The sequence below is a fragment of the Argentina silus genome (genome assembly GCF_951799395.1).
Source record: "Argentina silus genome assembly, chromosome: 21".
In the NCBI taxonomy this organism is placed as follows: Eukaryota; Metazoa; Chordata; class Actinopteri; order Argentiniformes; family Argentinidae; genus Argentina; species Argentina silus.
Window position 1 is genome coordinate 589,778 of NC_139675.1, and position 18,708 is coordinate 608,485.

The following is an 18,708-nucleotide window of genomic DNA, read 5'->3' on the forward strand; positions in this document are numbered from 1 at the left end:
TTTCTTAAATGATATGTCAGCCCTGGCCTGACATCATGTGACTTGAGTGTTGTGTGTTAAGGTGGGCTTCCTGAGGAGTCTGCACTGCTATGAGATCATCTTCACCCTGCCAGAGGTCCCTGCTTTAGGCAGAGACGTGTGTGCCCTCCCCTCATCAGGTCCGCCCGCCAGACCCTGCCTCAAAGTCACCCGCGTCACGCCAACGCCCGAGGGTATGTGAGACATCCCTTACTGAGACATCCCTTACTGAGACATTTACTGAGACATTTACTGAGACATCCCTTACTGAGACATTTACTGAGACATCCCTTACTGAGACATCCCTTACTGAGACATTTACTGAGACATCCCTTACTGAGACATCCCTTACTGAGACATTTACTGAGACATCCCTTACTGAGACATCCCTTACTGAGACATTTACTGAGACATCCCTTACTGAGACATTTACTGAGACGTCCCTTACTGAGACATTTACTGAGACATCCCTTACTGAGACATTTACTGAGACATTTACTGAGACGTCCCTTACTGAGACGTCCCTTACTGAGACATTTACTGAGACGTCCCTTACTGAGACGAACGCAGCTTTATCAGCTTTATCATGAAGAGAAGCCCGATACTAAAATCCAAACATGGAAAAACAGTGAGCTTATACATGCCAAACACTCCTTCCTTTATTTCAAACTCATCATACTCCTTGTACCGTAACACTGCTTGGACACACACACACACAGACACAGACACAGACACAGACACAGACACACACACACACACACACAGGCAGACACAGACACACACCTCCCCTTTTCCATCTTAGCCATGGAGGACAAGACTGTAAACAGGGTATCACTGCCACCAGACCCACGTCAGCATAGAGGAACAAAGACTTGGATCAATCCCACAGCTCCCATTTCAGCCCTGCATCGATCCAGAGAGGGACCAGGAGAAGACATGTTTATCTGTGTATCCTCAGCATAGGGAGTGAATCTGAGCTCAGGTCTGGGCCTTCAGATGTCTATTTTATTCTATTATTTTATTGTCACTTTATTTTGTTGTTGTTGTTTGTGATGTGAGCTGTTGTAACGCCTTAATTTCCCCTCGGGGATCAATAAAGTACCAATCTATCTATCTATCTATCTATCTATCTATCTATCTATCTATCTATCTATCTATCTATCTATAGTGGCTTCTCGTAAGAATGCCCTGGTTTTACGATCAGGCTACCAAACAGTGGCCAATGACATTCTGGTATTTCAGGTCAAAAACATGTCTAGTGATTCCCACACAAGACTCACCGATGTTGACTTCTGTCTTAGTCTCCAACGTCACTCCCTGACCCTGTTGAAACTCTCTCTCCCTCCATCTCCCTCCCTCCATCTCCCTCCCTCCATCTCCCTCCCTCCATCTCTCTGCCCCTCTTTCAATCCTTCTACAAACCCCTCTCTCGACCCTACTTCTTTTTTTTTTACCTTTCTCATCCCCCCCCCCCCCCCCCCCTCCCCCGTCCTATAGGTGGGGTGAGAGTGACGTGTGAGTACAACACCCGCCAGGAGGGGGTGCTGCAGGAGGAGCTGACATTGGTGAGCCGGGGCAGGAGGGACCGCTGTCTGCGGGTCAGGCTGCAGGCCCGGGTCATGGGTGAGTGATGGCACACACACACGCACACACGCACAGGTATGCAAACATCCATAAGCATAGACATATACACTGTAAATGTGTGTTAATGGAGATAAGTCATGTCCTCTTTGTCGTGACTTTGTATCATTCCAATCAATAAGAAAACGACTACAAGTAGGTCGACAGCCTGTCAATGGATGGACAGCGCCCTCTGCTGGACTAACCGCTCTCTACAGCTTGCTCCACACACAGTCAATGTGATCCTCTGACTCAGCAAAACAACTGAGATAAAATGTTTTCTCTCTCTCTCTCTCTCTCTCTCTCTCTCTCTCTCTCTCTCTCTCTCTCTCTCTCTCTCTCTCTCTCTCTCTCTCTCTCTCTCTCTCTCTCTCTCTCTCTCTCTCTCTCTCTCTCTCTCTCTCTCTCTCTCTCTCAGATCGTCACCATGGGACGCCCATGCTGTTGGAGGGGGTGCGGTGTTTGGGGGCGGAGAAAGACTATGACACAAAGCACAGCGACTGCAAAAAGATTTGACCCTTTCAAGACGCCTGCACCTTGTAGAAACCAGCGTTCGTAGTGGAGCAAAACCAGCACTTATCCACACACACCCACCCACACACACACACACCCACCCACCCACACACCACACACACACACACACACACACACAGTCCACTGAATTCATTGTTAAAAGGGATGGTTCAGCCTATGTTCATGTTATAGATGAAACATCTTCTCACCCATGAAGCTTCTCCTGTTCCCTCTGCGTTGTCACGTCAGCTCAGGCTAACAGTTAACCTCTCCTGGAGAACGGGAGGGCACGTTGTCACGACCACTCAGGGTAAGATGATGTTTCACGTCAACATGGACCCAGGCTGAACCGTCCCTTTAAGCCTGGTGATCAGCCGGCCAGCGTCGTCCCAGCCCGAGGTGTTGTTCACCGTGATCAAACAGCTTAATGAGTCTGGTCTTATGTAAGCTTGCAATACAAAGTCAGCTTGTGGATTTAGAACCCGTTTCGCTGGGAGAACAGCCTGTCGTTCTGTTTTGCTGCTCACTGCTGTTGGTCTAGCCTCCTCCGCAGCAACAAGAGCCAAGTGTTTCCCTGCCTTAAATGACCAATCTGATAAACTGTATAGCAATTTATAGATGTCCGCGTAACCTGTTATATTGTGCTGTATAATGTTGTGTCATGTATGATTGGGTAAGGTCGTCCGAACCATCCAAATCCTTCAGTGAACATGTGTTGTAGGCTACACAGGAGTAATGTTAATCAATTTACCTGGTAAAATAAGGTATGATAATACTGATAATATTGTATGTGTCTGAATACAATCATAGATCTCTCTCTCTCTCTCAAACACTCAAACACACACACTCAAACACACACACACACACACACACACACACACACACACACACACACAGTATCATATATGTAAACAGATGCGCATGTTTCAGTCCCTGACGAAGTCCGGTCTGTCTGTCTTTTGTCGTCTGTCTGTCTGCCTGTCTATCTGTCTATGTAACTTGTGTAATAAAAAAAACGTACCTTCCAAAACCTACTCTGTCGTCATACGTAATTATGCCACTAGGGGGTAGTCCGACTTTATTTCATCATAAGACATTCACAATAAAGCCGTTAATGAATTCTCAACCAAATTAAACTGTAAAACGTTAAAACAAATATTTGATCTTTGAATATTTGATTGTTTACTCTACTTTCCCACGTCCGTTTCTGAGCCAACTACCATGGAGCAGAGAGTTGCGTTACCAGCAGCAGCGTTTTTAAAACGACGGGAAAGTGTCAGGTCTTTAATGCTGTGGTCATGTTGCTCCGCAGCGTATCCGCCGTCAGGATGGCCGAGCGGTCTAAGGCGCTGCGTTCAGGTCGCAGTCTCCTCTGGAGGCGTGGGTTCGAATCCCACTTCTGACACAGACGTTTTGATGTGTCCGAACTCGCAATTGTGTGGGTTTGTGCAAAGGTTACTCTCTCTAATTTCCAATCGAAAAGTTGACAGACGTGAGATTTATTTTTACCCTGGTGTGCAGCCAGTAATAAAAGAAATCATCAGAGATTATAATTTGTCACATTCACGAACTATTGTTTGTCTCCCAAATCATGAGACTTTGATATGCAAATTGTTTTCCCTTTTCAAAATAAATGTTGAAATAAATAAAGGGTTTGTATGTGATTTGGATGTGATTTATTTGCGTCGTGTCAAGGTCTATAAAAAACAAAAAAAAACATTTGATCACCAAAAACTGCGTCTTTCATTTATTTACATTCAAAGACCTCCAAGAGATCCTAGACACTTTTATGAGCCCCCTCCTCCACATCCTCCCCCACACCCTCCACACCCCTCACACCCTCCGCACCCTCCCCCACACCCCTCACACCCTCCGCACCCTCCCCCTCCTCCACACCCTCCCCCACACCCCTCACACCCTCCACACCCTCCCCTCACACCCTCCGCACCCTCCCCCACACCCCTCACACCCTCCCCCACACCCTCCACACCCCTCACACCCTCCGCACCCTCCACACCCCTCACACCCTCCGCACCCTCCCCCACACCCTCCCCCTCCCCCACACCCTCCACACCCCTCACACCCTCCGCACCCTCCATACCCTCCACACCCTCCACACCCCTCACACCCTCCCCCTCCTCCACACCCCTCACACCCTCCGCACCCTCCCCCTCCCCCACACCCTCCACACCCCTCACACCCTCCACTGGCTCCCGGTAGCAGCTCGCATCAGATTCAAGACCCTGGTGCTCACCTACCGGGCGGCAAAGGGAACAGCCCCTCCCTACTTGCAAGCAATGGTCAGCCCTTAACCCCACCCCACCCATCTCCTCAAGCTACATCTTAACTGTCCCTCCTAAAGACCTCTTCACCCCCACTACCCCCCTGTACTAACCCTAACCCTAGAGACCTCTTCACCCCCACTACCCCCCTGTACTAACCCTAACCCTAGAAACCTCTTCACCCCCACTACCCCCCTGTACTAAACCCTAACCCCAACCCTAGAGACCTCTTCATCCCCACTACCCCCCTGTACTAACTCTAACCCTAGAGACCTCTTCATCCCCACTACCCCCCTGTACTAACCCTAACCCTAGAGACCTCTTCACCCCCACTACCCCCCTGTACAAACCCTAACCACCTCTTCATCCCCACTACCCCCCTGTACTAACCCTAGAGACCTCTTCACCCCCACTACCCCCCTGTACTAACCCTAACCCTAGAGACCTCTTCACCCCCACTACCCCCCTGTACTAACCCTAACCCTAGAGACCTCTTCATCCCCACTATCCCCCTGTACTAACCCTAACCCTAGAGACCTCTTCACCCACACTACCCCCCTGTACTAACCCTAACCCTAACCCGAGAGACCTCTTCACCCACACTACCCCCCTGTACCTTCCACAATGATGAACAGCTTAATGAAGTCTTACGCAAGCTAAAACAGGTTCCCAAGGCGCGCACACACCCACACACACACCCCGCCTTTTAATTCCCTTTCATGGCGATCACAGATATGATCTCACCTGCCATACATTTGAACACGCTAATGATCCACTAACCGTGAGCTGCTAAGGAGAATATTTGCTAAATATATCAAATATCTGCTCACAGATGTAATACACAGCCATTGAATGCTTCAGCTGGAACTTTGAGGGACTAATGATGGGATTCTGATAAGGTACGTTTCTCTGAGATTCTTGTTCAGTCCTGTCTCGTCAGTTATGTTCTAAAGAACCACATTCCTGCTGTTAGTAATACAAGCTGCCATGTTAACCAAGGCATGAACTCGTACCGATTACTTCTCACATGCTATGATTTTGAATAAACCATGAACCAGACACACAGTGAACTTTGGATGATAAAGTAATGCATGAAGTCAGTTACCAATAATATCCAGTGAAATGCCGTCGTTATGGAATAAAAATCGAATTGGACATGTTGTGGCTTCAGTCGGATAGGTTGCTTAATCTCTGGAACGCAGACAGACCTGATCAACCTATGACTGTCTATTGTTTTGAAGGTATGGCAACGACTGTTTATCTATGGACAGTTCTGAACACAGCACTATTTTAGCATGCTGTATGTTAAGACATGTGCTGTAGTATGTTTGGAGTGCCATGGACAAATATACCAGATCAAAATGAAGGTACACAGTATTTACAACATTAAAAGCTGTTGTTATGTAACATGAAACCTTCCACCGAGTCATTGAGGGACGGTGGCTTGTTATTCGTTCCAGTCTCGTATCCTTTTATGACCCACAGGAGAGCAGAAACCTTTTCCCTGGCACACCTGTGTGTCTTTCTGCTGGCACACCTGTGTGTCTTTCTGCTGGCACACCTGTGTGTCTTTCTTCAATGCTGCTATCGTCTCTTGATCATGTGACATGAGAACTGGAAAGGCGTATCACAAATTCCTTACGAGTTATGTTAGATACATCTACTATTTTGGGTTAATTTGAATTTGCACAAAATGAATTGAAATTCAATGAATTAATTGGTGAATCCTCATGAAATCGATAACCAATTTGCTATTAACCCCCACCCTGGTGGCATCAGAGCCTATTAACCCCCACCCTGGTGGCATCAGAGCCTATTAACCCCCACCCTGGTGGCATCAGAGCCTATTAACCCCCACCCTGGTGGCATCAGAGCCTATTAACCCCCACCCTGGTGGCATCAGAGCCTATTAACCCCCACCCTGGTGGCACCAGAGACACCGTGCCTAATGAAAGCACAGTAAGGGGGCATATGCTTTCTGTTGTATCCAGTGTTGACATACATACAGTATAAAGGTACACATACATACCAGGGGAGGCTGGTGGAGGTAGAAATCGGAGGACAAGCTCATTGTCATGCATGGAGTGGAATGAGGAATGGTATCAAACATAAAATAATATACACTCACCGGCCACTTTATTAGGTACACCTTGCTAGTACTGGGTTTTGTAGCCCATCTGCTTCAGAGTTTGACATGTTGTGCATTCAGAGATGGTCTTCTGCATACCTTGGTTGTAACGAGTGGTTATTTGAGTTACTGTTGCCTTTCTATCATCTCGAACCAGTCTGGCCATTCTCCTCTGACCTCTGGCATCAACAAGGCATTTTCGCCCAGAGAACTGCCGCTTACTGGATATTTTCTCTTTTTCGGACCATTCTCTGTAAACCCTAGAGATGGTTGTGTGTGAAAATCCCAGTAGATCAGCAGTTTCAGAAATACTCAGATGCCACGTTCAAAGTCACTTAAATCACCTTTCTTCCCCCATTCTGATGCTCGGTTTGAACTTCAGCAGGTCGTCTTGACCATGTCTACATGCCTAAATGCATTGAGTTGCTGCCATGTGATTGGCTGATCAGACATTTGTGTTACCGAGCAGTTGAACAGGTGTACCTAATAAAGTGGCCGGTGAGTATATATCTGCCATTTAGCTGACACTTTCATCCAAAGTGACTCACATTGCAGTGAGTGCATACATTTCAGTATATATGGTCCCAGCAGGAATCAAACCCACAACCTAAGCGTTGTTAGGGCCATGCTCTACCCACTGAGCCACAGAGGACCACACATGTGACGCATACAGCTGCTAAACTATTTGCCATCGGTGCTTCCTCAATATTATTCAGTAACGTCTGTGTGGAATAATAATTGGTGATTTGGTGCCTTGTTGCACACCTCTGTGTTGATGCCAATCCCCTCCCACACCAGCCCTCTGTAGATGGATCAGAGACCAGAGAAGGCACACTCATGCCCACACACCCCTATACAGGTTTTTAATAAAAACAAAAAAACGTTTTATTTTAAATTTTGTGAGAAACACATACTGCATTACATCTTAAAGAGGCAGTAGGCAAGTTTTAAATCATTCACATATTGCCAAATGGCCAACACACTGCAGTGATTAGCAGGTAAATGTAAATGTCTCCCTCTCCCCCTCCTTCTCCCTCTCCCTCCCTGCTTCCTCCTCCGCTAGTGAACAGGTTTCCTGTTCAAAACTTCACAATGCAAATGTCCTTGAGTATGCAAATGAGCCTGCACAGGAAAACCTTCAATTGTTCCTGTTCAAAGCTTTCTTCAAACAGAGAAATTTGGTTACAGGGAGAATCAAGATAAGGAGACTGACTGCTGTACAGGATAGATATATAAATAGAAACTGAAACAGTTTAACTTCCGTCTCTCTTTTGTCAGGGGCCTTAATTTCCAGAAGGGATGAATGAATACGCAGACGTGCCTGAGGACACAGAGGATGGAAAGACAGAACGTGTCCACCGGTGGTTACAAAGTACCGTTCTGCCGGAGAACGAAGACACTGTAGGGCCAACTCATCTCTGCTCAAACAAAGATATGGAGGCACAAGGAGAGAGCGCTGGGTCTCCCAGGAGTCACAGTTCAATGGACAGGTTAATCAACTTCAAACAAGAACAAGACACAAGGGACAAAAGGTTTGATTTTTAACTGACATGTGGAAGTTTCAGTTACATTAGAGGAAGAGGGTTGAACAAACTGTCTCTTCTGTGTTTGTCACAGGGAGAGGGACCATGGCAGAGCAGCATCACCCACACAAAGCTATCTGTCAATGAAGAGCGACTATTCAATGGACCTTCCCATCTATTTTGGGAGAGAGTTAAATCCCAATCTGAGGTGATTGTTAATGCTCATGTTTAGGGGCATAATTACAGTACATTCTTTTTTTTTATTTAACCAGGCAAGTCATTAAGAACAATTTCTTATTTACAATCGCCTGGCAAGAGGCAGAAAAACCTTGATGGTGAAGGGGTCTGAAAATAAAATATGTCCAGCTACAGTAAAACAAGAAGTTCATCTTATACTTTCAGTTACTATGAGTGATTGATTGAGCCTGCCTTAATTGCCGGATGGGTGGGGCTTGCACTTCCAATTCCATTAGTTCCATTGTGCCAGACAAGCTCAATCAAGCGCAGCCAAAGTATTTGAATTCAAATAGTCTTTATTTTTACTCGGGTTTGATGCACTAAAAGCTGATTTCATTTGAGAGTGCACTGTAATGTTTGTCTCCAATGTTCTGTGTGTAGGACTAATAAGTCAGAAACATCAATGGAACCGTTCATTGGTGCTGCACATGGAAAACAGGTATCAGTAGTACATTATAAATCTAAAATATATAAATAAGTAGATTTATTTTTGTTGCAAAAAAATTATTTGGTCTTTGGAAAACATTTACTTAATACAAACAGTACTGTAGGTCCATTAAAGCAGAGATCAGTGACTTGATTAAATGAAATACTCAATATGTATAAATATACTGATTGATTAATATGACTCCTAAATACCTTTAAGAGTAAAACAAGTGTTAAGTTATGTCTTATAATAGTGACTTATTACCGTATTTTTGTTGACAGGATATTGTGTAAATAAATGATGGATAGTTTTAAATCATGTATGCATCAAATTCATATTCTCAATTTATAACATAATCCTTCCATTTGGTTTCTCAGCCTGCAGGATATCCTCTTGAATTGCCACCAAGAATCGATGACTGGACTAAAGAGCATGTACGTGACTGGCTAATCAGCCTCAAAGTCCCTGAGTGGGTCGCAGAGAAGCTCTATGATGAGGATGTGTCGGGAGCTAGCCTGGTTTGCTTTGAGAAACAGGACTTGATAGAATTAGGGGTGACTTTAGGTCCTGCTGTCCAAATCATAAGACATGTAGTGAGATTGAGAAAGTCCTCAGAGAGTGCAGAGAGAAGCAAGGGGTCTCCTGAGAGTTTTAGAGGAACCACAAAAGGTAAAACCATGATAGGGGAGCATGAGGAAACTCTGATTGCTGAGAGCGTGACATCAGATTTGGCTCCAAGTCTAAGCTCTTCATGGACATCAGCACCTAAGTCAAAAGAGGAAAGGGACTGTCAGCAACCCAACCAACACAATCAAGGCCAGAGGCTGAAACAACTGATAACCCATGGGAGAGACACACTTGAAAATTCATTGCAAGTTATAGTTGTCACAAACAAGTGCCCCTCAAGTCAACTAGAACATTTGGGTTTTTTGAAAGAGATGAAGTTGTTTGCAGTGCTCGAGTTTGACCCAGAATCTGACATGGACGGGACCTGCAGTTTCTTCCGGAAAGAACGCATAGCTAACCTTCACTATCCTCGAATGTACAACGCCCAAGAAAGTGTCTCCACTCTTATTGGAAAGCTGAACTTGTTTAAGCAGACAAGCTGGGTATTTTGCAATGGCCAAGCAAATGAAGAGAGTGAAGCAGACAGACCTTTCTCTACCAGTGACTGGTTGAAAAAACGTGCTGGGGAAATCAGCGACATGGTTTCATTTCTCTGCAGTTCAGATGTGTTGTCGAAAGACAGATTACTTGTGGTCTTCATGCTTCACTCAGGGGTGACTGACATCTCAAGTCCCATTCTTGAGACCTTTTGTGCGATTTATCGCACACTGGAAGGAGAAGATAACATGCTCTGCATATGCAGAGACCCGACTGTTTTCAGTCAATGGAGAGACCTGATCAATACCCGCTGCAAGGTGGACATCACCAGTAAATGCATCTATGACCTGAGCCTGACTGAAATCGATTGCACCATCCGGAAAATAAAAGAACCTCAAACACGATCTTCTAGGCGATATCTACCGTCCTCTGGCTCTAGTTCAGTCCTCCTGACGCAAAAAGACGAGGAGCTGATGACCGTACTTGATATCCTGAGTGAAAATGAATGCGAGAACACAGAGATTGAAACAACGGACACTTACCTGGACTTCAAGACAAGAACAGAGGAGGACTTTTACAGAGGTGGACAGGTGACTTGGTGGAACTTCTACTTGTCAGAGAGGCCCAGCTGTCTGCCGTTCATCAAACGTGACAAATACGAAGATCTTTACAACCTAATAACACCTACAGAAGGGTACACATCTCCATGTGTGATGATCAATCTGTTCCATCCTCCAGGCTGTGGTGGAACAACCCTAGCCATGCATGTCCTGTGGAGCTTGAGACGCAAATTCAGATGCGCTGTTTTGAAAAACAACGTGGCACAAAACAGTGAGATCGCAGTCCAGGTAACACACCTACTGACCTGTGGCAAAGAAGAGCTGTCGAGTTATACTCCGGTTCTCCTCTTGGTGGACAACTGGGAGGACGTTGAAGACCTACAGCGATGCATACTAAGTGCAGCGCACGAGAAGAGACATAACAAACTGATGGTGATCATACTGAACTGTAAACGATCCCAGTTCCCTGTAGAAAGCTCCAGAAACTGTAGAATTGACAGTGTGTTCATTACCAACAAACTCTCCACCAAAGAACAGAGGTTCTTTGAGGTGAAATTAAAAGAGCTTAAGGTTGACCACAAAACACCTGAGACATTCTATGCCTTCATGATCATGACAAACAATTTCAGTGACGAATACATTGAGAATCTGGTGCGCAACACCCTGAAAGACCTTGACACCTCGGCAAAAGAGGGACAACTGCTTTCCTTCTTAGCTTTGCTAAATACATACGTGAATGGCTCCTCCATGTCCTTGTCCCTGTGTGAAGGATTTGTGGGGATTCGGAATGCTCTTTGGGGGAAAGAAACATTGGAGGACAAAATGAATCCATACTCCACACTGCTGATCCGCTTCACTGTTGAAGAGCATGGCACATATCAGGCAGTGCGGTTTCTACACCAAATGATTGCAAACAATTGCCTTCGAGTCTTGACCGGGAAGTATAAGCTTCCACTTGGCGAAATAACAACCAATATGTTACACTGTAACTTGCTGTACAAATCGTGCATGGGTAAGGACATCCTGGTTCAAAACATTCAAAGTATGCTGATTACACGACACAGTAAGGAATCTGGAGATGACAAAGACACCCTCTTCTCTCCTTTGATTGAAGACATAAAGAGGGAGGAGAGCACCAGCCAAATCAAAGAAGTCCTGATAAGAGCAACACAAAGATTTGACAAAAACGCGACAGTGCCACAAGCTTTGGCAAGACATTTCTACCTGAATGAGAAGGATTTTGTATCCGCTCTGCACTGGGCTCAGGATGCACAACAGAAAAAGTACAATTCCTACATTGCAGACACATTAGGACAGGTGTACAAAAGCCACCTCAAATATGAAATTGAACATGCCGAGGAGGTCACTCCAGAAGGATTAGACAAATGCATAAAATTGGCGTTCAATGCCACAAAAGCATTCCGTGATTCACAAGAGCTTGCAAAGAAGGATGAGTCGATGGATTCCCTCGACCAACGCAACAGAAGGAAGAAAACGACCTACAACACGTCTGGTTATATAGGTGAAATGGACGTCACAATGATCCTTTTCGATGTCATCAAAGAAATACCATTTTTCAACAAAAGTTTAAGACACCAGAAGGACAAAATGCTGCAGTTTCTGAAAAATCACTTGCAAGTGAGCGATTTCCATGAAACAAGTAACATAACAAATGATCAATTCATTGCTGTTCTGACCAACCATGAGAAATGTCTGGTCTCTTTAAAGCCAAGGCTGAAGGAGATATTCAGTTTCTTTGAGAACTACTTCACTTACCTCAAGCCAAGGTCAATAGAGCAGACAGCAGAGGACAGGAACAAGCGCAAGGTGTCAGAGCATTTCAAAAAGTACATGCAGATCTTCTGTGCATCAGGAGAAGAGAGAGCCTCTGAAAAGGCCAACAAACCCAAACTGAGTTTGCAGCAGGAAATAGCGGACCAACGACACTACTTGGAGGAAAAGCGTGCAGATTCATTCGCTGGGCTCCTTCAGTGTTTGAATGAGAAGAATCCGTCTCAAATGGAACTCATTCTCAAGAAATGGCAGTTCATAATTGAAAATTCAACCAGGAAACCCATGGCTGACAGGACGAACGTTATCCTGGCAAACATTGCTCTTCACTGCATAAAGCCAAGCTCTACATTTCTGAAGAAGTATGAGGAGCTGGTCTCCCTTCTCAACGAGGCGCTGCAAGAGGAGGGAACTCATTCCAACTGCACAGAGCTGTACTACCTCTCCATGTTGCTGCTGTGGCCAAGATGGGACAACATACTTGAGAACTCAACAACATTCAAAAACATTGGCACGTACATCACATCGATAAAGAAATCCTTTCACCGTCGCTTCTCCTATATGTTTCCAGCTAAGAGCTCCACTGCACATTTCTACCTTGGGAACTCCAGAGGACTGAAGAGAATAATCCACAAAGGGAGGCTTGATCAGGCCCTGTACGAGAGACCCTCCTCACAGAAAACGGCCTCGTCCAAAGACCGACCCGCCAACCCACGTCAGCTCTGGCAGAGTGGAGCGATATGGAAGGAGCGTGAGGTACAAAACCTGCTGCTGCGGGTCAAAGGGAAAACAGAAAACGGGGACATTTACGTCCACTACGGCGGCAATCTGAGGATCCCCGTGCGCCCGGTTTACCTGGGTGGACTCCGGAGCGGATGTAGCATGGAAGAAGTCTCCTTTTACCTTGGATTCACCATGGAGGGACCAGTTGCTTATGACATCAAATATGAAAATGACCTGTAAACATCTGCCACCAAGCAGAGGCATACAGGCACGTACCAAGAAGTGAAATGGAAGGGAAGGGACAAAGGAAAGGTGTTGAACTGTACATATGATAGCAGATAACAACGTCCATTAGTGGACATCAATGGTGGACATGGACACTTCATGATGGTAGAACACTGGACACCTTATGCCAGAGAAAAACCAGTACACTGCAGGACCAGTGAGCGGAACTTTATTCTACAAAAGAGAAGGGAGGGAAAGTGAATTGGAGGTTTATATTGTGTGAACGTAGACAGAATCACAATGAGACCCAAAAGTAGGCCTACTCTTGTCACAAGACCCTAACACCATAAGTATAATGTATAAAAGTATAATGAAACTAGAGAGAACATGGGTATGGGCTATGCGTCATTTTATCACGCATGTTGTTGAGGGTATGTCACTGATACAGACTTTCCCCGACCTGAGCACCATACCAGCCCAGGCCCAGCGGGATCAATATTATACAATAAAGGAAAGGACATCTAAAGACCAGGAGATGGCGCCAAAGGCTACGAGCGACACTCCAACTGCCAATAGGACTACCTGCTATCGACCGAAACCTATTTTCAAGAGGCGTAGCAGTGTGGCTACGCGGGCGACTCAAACCTCCGCGGGTGATGGAGAGCTCACCGTTACCAAGAAGAAGGTGAGAATTATTGTTCCAGAGCGACCCAAAGGAGGCAGAGGGGCGCACACCAAGAGGATGACCTCACTGCCACCACCACCAAAGGAGACATCATACCTGGAGGATGAATGTGTCATCTGCTGTGACCCACCAGAGCCACCAAAGGAGGCCTCAACCGACACCACTCCACACCAGGAATGTGACTGTCTCGTCTGCTGTGGGCTACCAAAGCTGCCACCCGGCTGGGTGATAATAGACAAAGCGGCCCCCGCACAAACCGAGGTAACCATACCAGAGCCAACGTCCCGAGCTGTGGCTACAGCTGACCTGATCCTACCAAACCTGATGAGGCACACCGCGACTGCGGATGTTCCTTGGTCAAATTCTATCTTCGACCTTTACCCTGCACCTGTGCAACCACCTATGCTACAGGACGTTCGAATGCCAATCCTTACTCCAGAAATGGGAGCGATGCTACTGAGCAGTCTACCCAATGGCTGTGGAGATGCCCGACGGGGTCGACTTCCTTGACCTCATCGATGAGATGACCCTGCCACAGCTGGAGATGCCAGTACTGGAAGAGGAGGTGATGGAGCTGATCATCAACTCGACACCCCTAGATCCCTGAATGATAAGTTGATTCAAATATATGGAACCGCATAACCATTTCAGAGGAACCAGTGTGTGAGTGTATGACCCCACGTCAGCATATCTGCATAGGCCTCATCCTAATGACGACATGTAACCAATGAAAGTACTAAGTATACAAGAATACCAATGATTGATTGTGAAATCTTACTCAGGGATGATTACTGATGTATGACTATATTACTATATTACTGAAGTTTATTTTGATAATACAGAGTTTTATTACTGCATAAAAGGAGAATGTTGTGTAAGGCCTACGAAGTGAAGTTGGCGAAGCACAACCACAAAAAGATGTACTACTGTATCTATAACCAAGTATGGAAATGATAAGAATGAGTAAGAGTAACAATATGAAGTATAGATTGATTTATTGTTTTTGATTTATTGATTTGATTGATTGTTATTGTTTTACTGTTTTATTCTGTTGTTTTAACACTGTGAGTTGAGGGACAGAGCACTTCCTTAAAAGCAATTTAGTTTGAGCTACTCAGCTGAGTCACGTAGCTTAGCAACCGGTTTCCTGTGAGGCCTGCAGAGAATTCTGCAGAAGAGTTCTGCAGAGAGTCCTCAAGTGAACTTACTCAGAGCACAGTGTCCTCAGTCGAACTCGGACCAGTCTAATGGAAAACCCCGCATAAAAAGTACCTAGAATCCCAGCGCTAAACTGGAAGCCACCCTGGAATGGAGTGGAGTCCAGCCCGCGAGGTTGTCCAGTGCCGGAGCTCACTCTGATTAATTCCTGATGCAAGGTCTCGCAGCCTGGTTGCTGTTAAGGAAGGAGCACCCCGACCGTACTCTGAAACTAGGCATTGCCCTTGGGTGTTTGAGGCTGTGACAAAGACCTTTTTTTACACTTTTTTCATTTTTACGCTCGGGGAAGAAATCCTTGCTTCACTTGGAAGGGGTTTGCCAACCCCTTAACACAGCCGTGGCTGATTCCTGGTTCCGTTCGACGGGACACTACTGGGTCCTCTACAAATTCATATTCAAGTAAGATCAGACAGAGTAGGGAAAGTGGTAGGATTTTATTCTTCTCTATTTTTTACATTTTTAACTATTTTAATTGTTAAATTGTTTGTAATTAATTGTTTTAGTCTGTAATCCATTTTTGCTATGCTGTAACGCTTTAAGCATAAATAAAGATCTAACCTGCAATTAAAGCAACAGTTTTTCTAAATTTAATTATTTTTTAGTCACCTAAGAATATATACCCTCCTTGCTACGTAATATATTAGACTTACAGCGCATTATAGGGTCTGAATGGTTATTCTAGCCCCAGAGATATCTACCATCTGGTAGAATATCTGTTATCTCCTTTGGGTAAAAGTATACTTACCGATAAATAACTCATCCGCGACCACAACAACTTGCACTCGTTAAGATTAGAGATGTCGTTAACTATAGGGGCTTTTTATATTATGCAAGTCTTTAGTAGGTTATTTATGTTTGCATAGTGTGGAAAGAGGAAGCAGGGCTAGACTATAGGACAGGGACAGTTAACAGCGGAGTGAATCTAATCGACTCTAGCCTAAAATACCTCTTTTAGCGTCCTTTTAGGTAGGTGACCTACAGACTAAGAGTTGTTTATCCCTTAGAGGAAGGCTAGAAACCGGGACCTTGTACAGAGTCTTTTTCACCGGGAGACAGGTAGAGCAACAATCAACCTGACATAAGGATTGGAATTCACTGTTTCAATGTGTAAAGTCACTCATATTAAAGTCACTCATATTAAAGTAAACGCGAAAAATATCACATAGTTGATAAGAATGTTTTTGGTACTGGCACCTCTAATTCGAGTTCCAGCATCTCTCATAGAGTATCAGCGTAAACCACTTCTAGCATTTTTTACTCCTACTTCAAGCACTGGAAACTATCTAATGCATCACCATGGAGGCTTTGTGTTGTGTTGATGACAAACATTAAATGCCAACAGTTGCATTGATTTCCTGCAAGTTTTTCTACCATGTATGTATGTTATCCAACTGTAACTACCTTAGCATTGGCACAGGCCTACATTAGCACAGGCCTACATTGGCACAGGCCTACATTGGCACAGGCCTACATGGGCACAGGCCTACATGGGCACAGGCCTACATTAGCACAGGCCTACATTAGCACAGGCCTACATTAGCACAGGCCTACATGGGCACAGGCCTACATGGGCACAGGCCTACATTGGCACAGGCCTACATTGGCACAGGCCTACATTAGCACAGGCCTACATTAGCACAGGCCTACATTGGCACAGGCCTACATGGGCACAGGCCTACATGGGCACAGGCCTACATGGGCACAGGCCTACATTAGCACAGGCCTACATTAGCACAGGCCTACATTAGCACAGGCCTACATGGGCACAGGCCTACATGGGCACAGGCCTACATTGGCACAGGCCTACATTAGCACAGGCCTACATTAGCACAGGCCTACATTGGCACAGGCCCATTGCTAAGCGGGTTGACTCTGTGTGAGGACGTGTGGTGTCGGACCCAGGAGAGCAGAGAGGAGACCAGGCGAGGGAATGCAGTTGAAAGGCAACCAGGCCGCTTTACTGAATTATCCACAGGGTACAAAGGAAACACTAGAGACTAACAAAAACCAGAAATATTGGAACAAAAGATAGAACACTAGAGAAGGCTCGAGAGGCTAGAGCATGCCCTGTGAGCAACTGGTGTAAGAAGAGGCATGCTAGCTGTGAAGCCATGGAAGAGTCATATCCTCAGAAGGCCTCAAGACAGTGAAGTGTGAGAACACTGTGAATGGACTAGCGTAGCGACCCTAGCTTTAGCAGCGTTCTATGACTCTAATCCATCTGTTATTAGCCTGACTTATCTCAGCTGCTGTCCCCAAGGTTTGGAAGGCAGACCATGTGCTCCCTCTCCATAAACGTGGTGACCCGTCCAACCTAGTGAACTACCGCCAATATCTCGCCTTTCCAGTATTAGAGTCCCTGGTCAACTCCCAACTAAGAACCTTTTTATCTTCCTATTCTAAATGTGCACCAATCTGGCTTTAGACCTGGTCATAGCACAGTCTCAGCTGCCACGCTAGATGTAATAACTAGATGTAATAACTAGATGTTATAAACGCGACAGTGCCACAAGCTTTGGCAAGACATTTCTACCTGAATGAGATGGATTTTGTATCCGCTCTGCACTGGGCTCAGGATGCACAACAGAAAAAGTACAATTCCTACATTGCAGACACATTAGGACAGGTGTACAAAAGCCACCTCAAATATGAAATTGAACATGCCGAGGATCTCACTCCAGAAGGATTAGACAAATGCCAAAAATTGGCGTTAAATTGCCTAGATCAGAATAAACCGCTGCCTGTGACTGTCATCTGTTAACTAAGATTGTGGGACTGAAGGAAGTCAAAACGGGGAAGTTATCTGCAGTCCCCTTTCTTTCTTAAGTTCTCACTGAAGATCCTGTGTTTATAACCAGACCTGCACACAATGGACACTATCTAAACATGGAGTTACAGTAGCTGTAGTTTTCATTTCGCTCATAAATAGTGTGCATTCAATTCCCTTAAGTAATTGTGGTGAAAATACCTGCCTTCATTTCGAGCACCACCGCCTGATTCGTTGATAGAATCCCTAATGCTGGTGACATCACCGAAGGACCCTGGGCTCCCCGGCACCTGGACCTGGACCTGGACCTGGTTATAGAGTCAGATTGAGTTCCGTGAATTTACTGTACTTCTGTTTCAAGCTGAAAAATCCAATTTAGTAGCCTAGCGAACATAAACCAACACAAGACACAGAAATATCTTTGGGGTTGTTTATTCTGAAGCTGTCCCTGAAGGTGGATTTAATATTTAATCAACTGCACAATTACCTGGTACAATTACAGATATTTGCTATATACAATTACTATATGTTTTATAGAAAAGTGTATAAGATCTGTTCTTATGGAAAAGCCAACAGTAAACTGTTGCAATCGAATGCACAAGATATGGCAGTGGTTTGCTTCTCTAAAATAATAACAGAAACACAAACAAATCACATTCACTGTTAGACTGACTAACTTGTACAACTACATTCACAGAATACCATTTGAAACAAAAGGAAAATAATACATGTTGATATAAAAAACAAAAGAATACTTACAAAACTATCCACGTACAACTACAGGCGGACAGCACCGTTCCCATCCCGTTAGCACTAGGGACAAATGAGGAACACCATGTTATTACCACACCAAAACATGAAGCAATACCTTCTTCTAACTGATGCAT

At 45.2% G+C, this 18,708-nt stretch overlaps 2 protein-coding genes across 2 annotated transcripts in view; both read left to right on the forward strand.

Annotated features, from left to right (window-relative positions):
* Window positions 1-3,171, forward strand: part of adisspa (adipose secreted signaling protein a) — a 6,489-nt gene extending 3,318 nt beyond the window's left edge. The window contains exons 4-6 of the mRNA XM_083692972.1: window positions 62-212; window positions 1,516-1,641; window positions 2,057-3,171. Coding sequence (XP_083549098.1) covers window positions 62-212; window positions 1,516-1,641; window positions 2,057-2,154 — 375 coding nt within the window. The 3' untranslated portion in view covers window positions 2,155-3,171. The remainder of the gene's footprint in view (window positions 1-61; window positions 213-1,515; window positions 1,642-2,056) is intronic.
* Window positions 3,172-5,202: 2,031 nt separating this feature from the next.
* On the forward strand, window positions 5,203-15,623 carry LOC310821086 (sterile alpha motif domain-containing protein 9-like). Its single transcript, XM_083692957.1, has 5 exons — window positions 5,203-5,332; window positions 7,840-8,093; window positions 8,179-8,292; window positions 8,703-8,760; window positions 9,126-15,623. Exons 2-5 carry the CDS (start codon window positions 7,861-7,863, stop codon window positions 13,164-13,166), a joined length of 4,446 nt encoding a protein of 1,481 aa, XP_083549083.1. The 5' UTR covers window positions 5,203-5,332; window positions 7,840-7,860; the 3' UTR covers window positions 13,167-15,623.
* Window positions 15,624-18,708: the final 3,085 nt, after the last annotated feature.

Coding starts and splice junctions, on each gene's coding strand:
- LOC310821086 (XM_083692957.1), top strand. CDS start 7,861: ATGAATGAATACGCAGACGTGCCTGAGGACACAGAGGATGGAAAGACA. Junction 8,094..8,178: donor CAAGACACAAGGGACAAAAG/GTTTGATTTTTA, acceptor TGTTTGTCACAG/GGAGAGGGACCATGGCAGAG. Junction 8,293..8,702: donor GAGTTAAATCCCAATCTGAG/GTGATTGTTAAT, acceptor TTCTGTGTGTAG/GACTAATAAGTCAGAAACAT.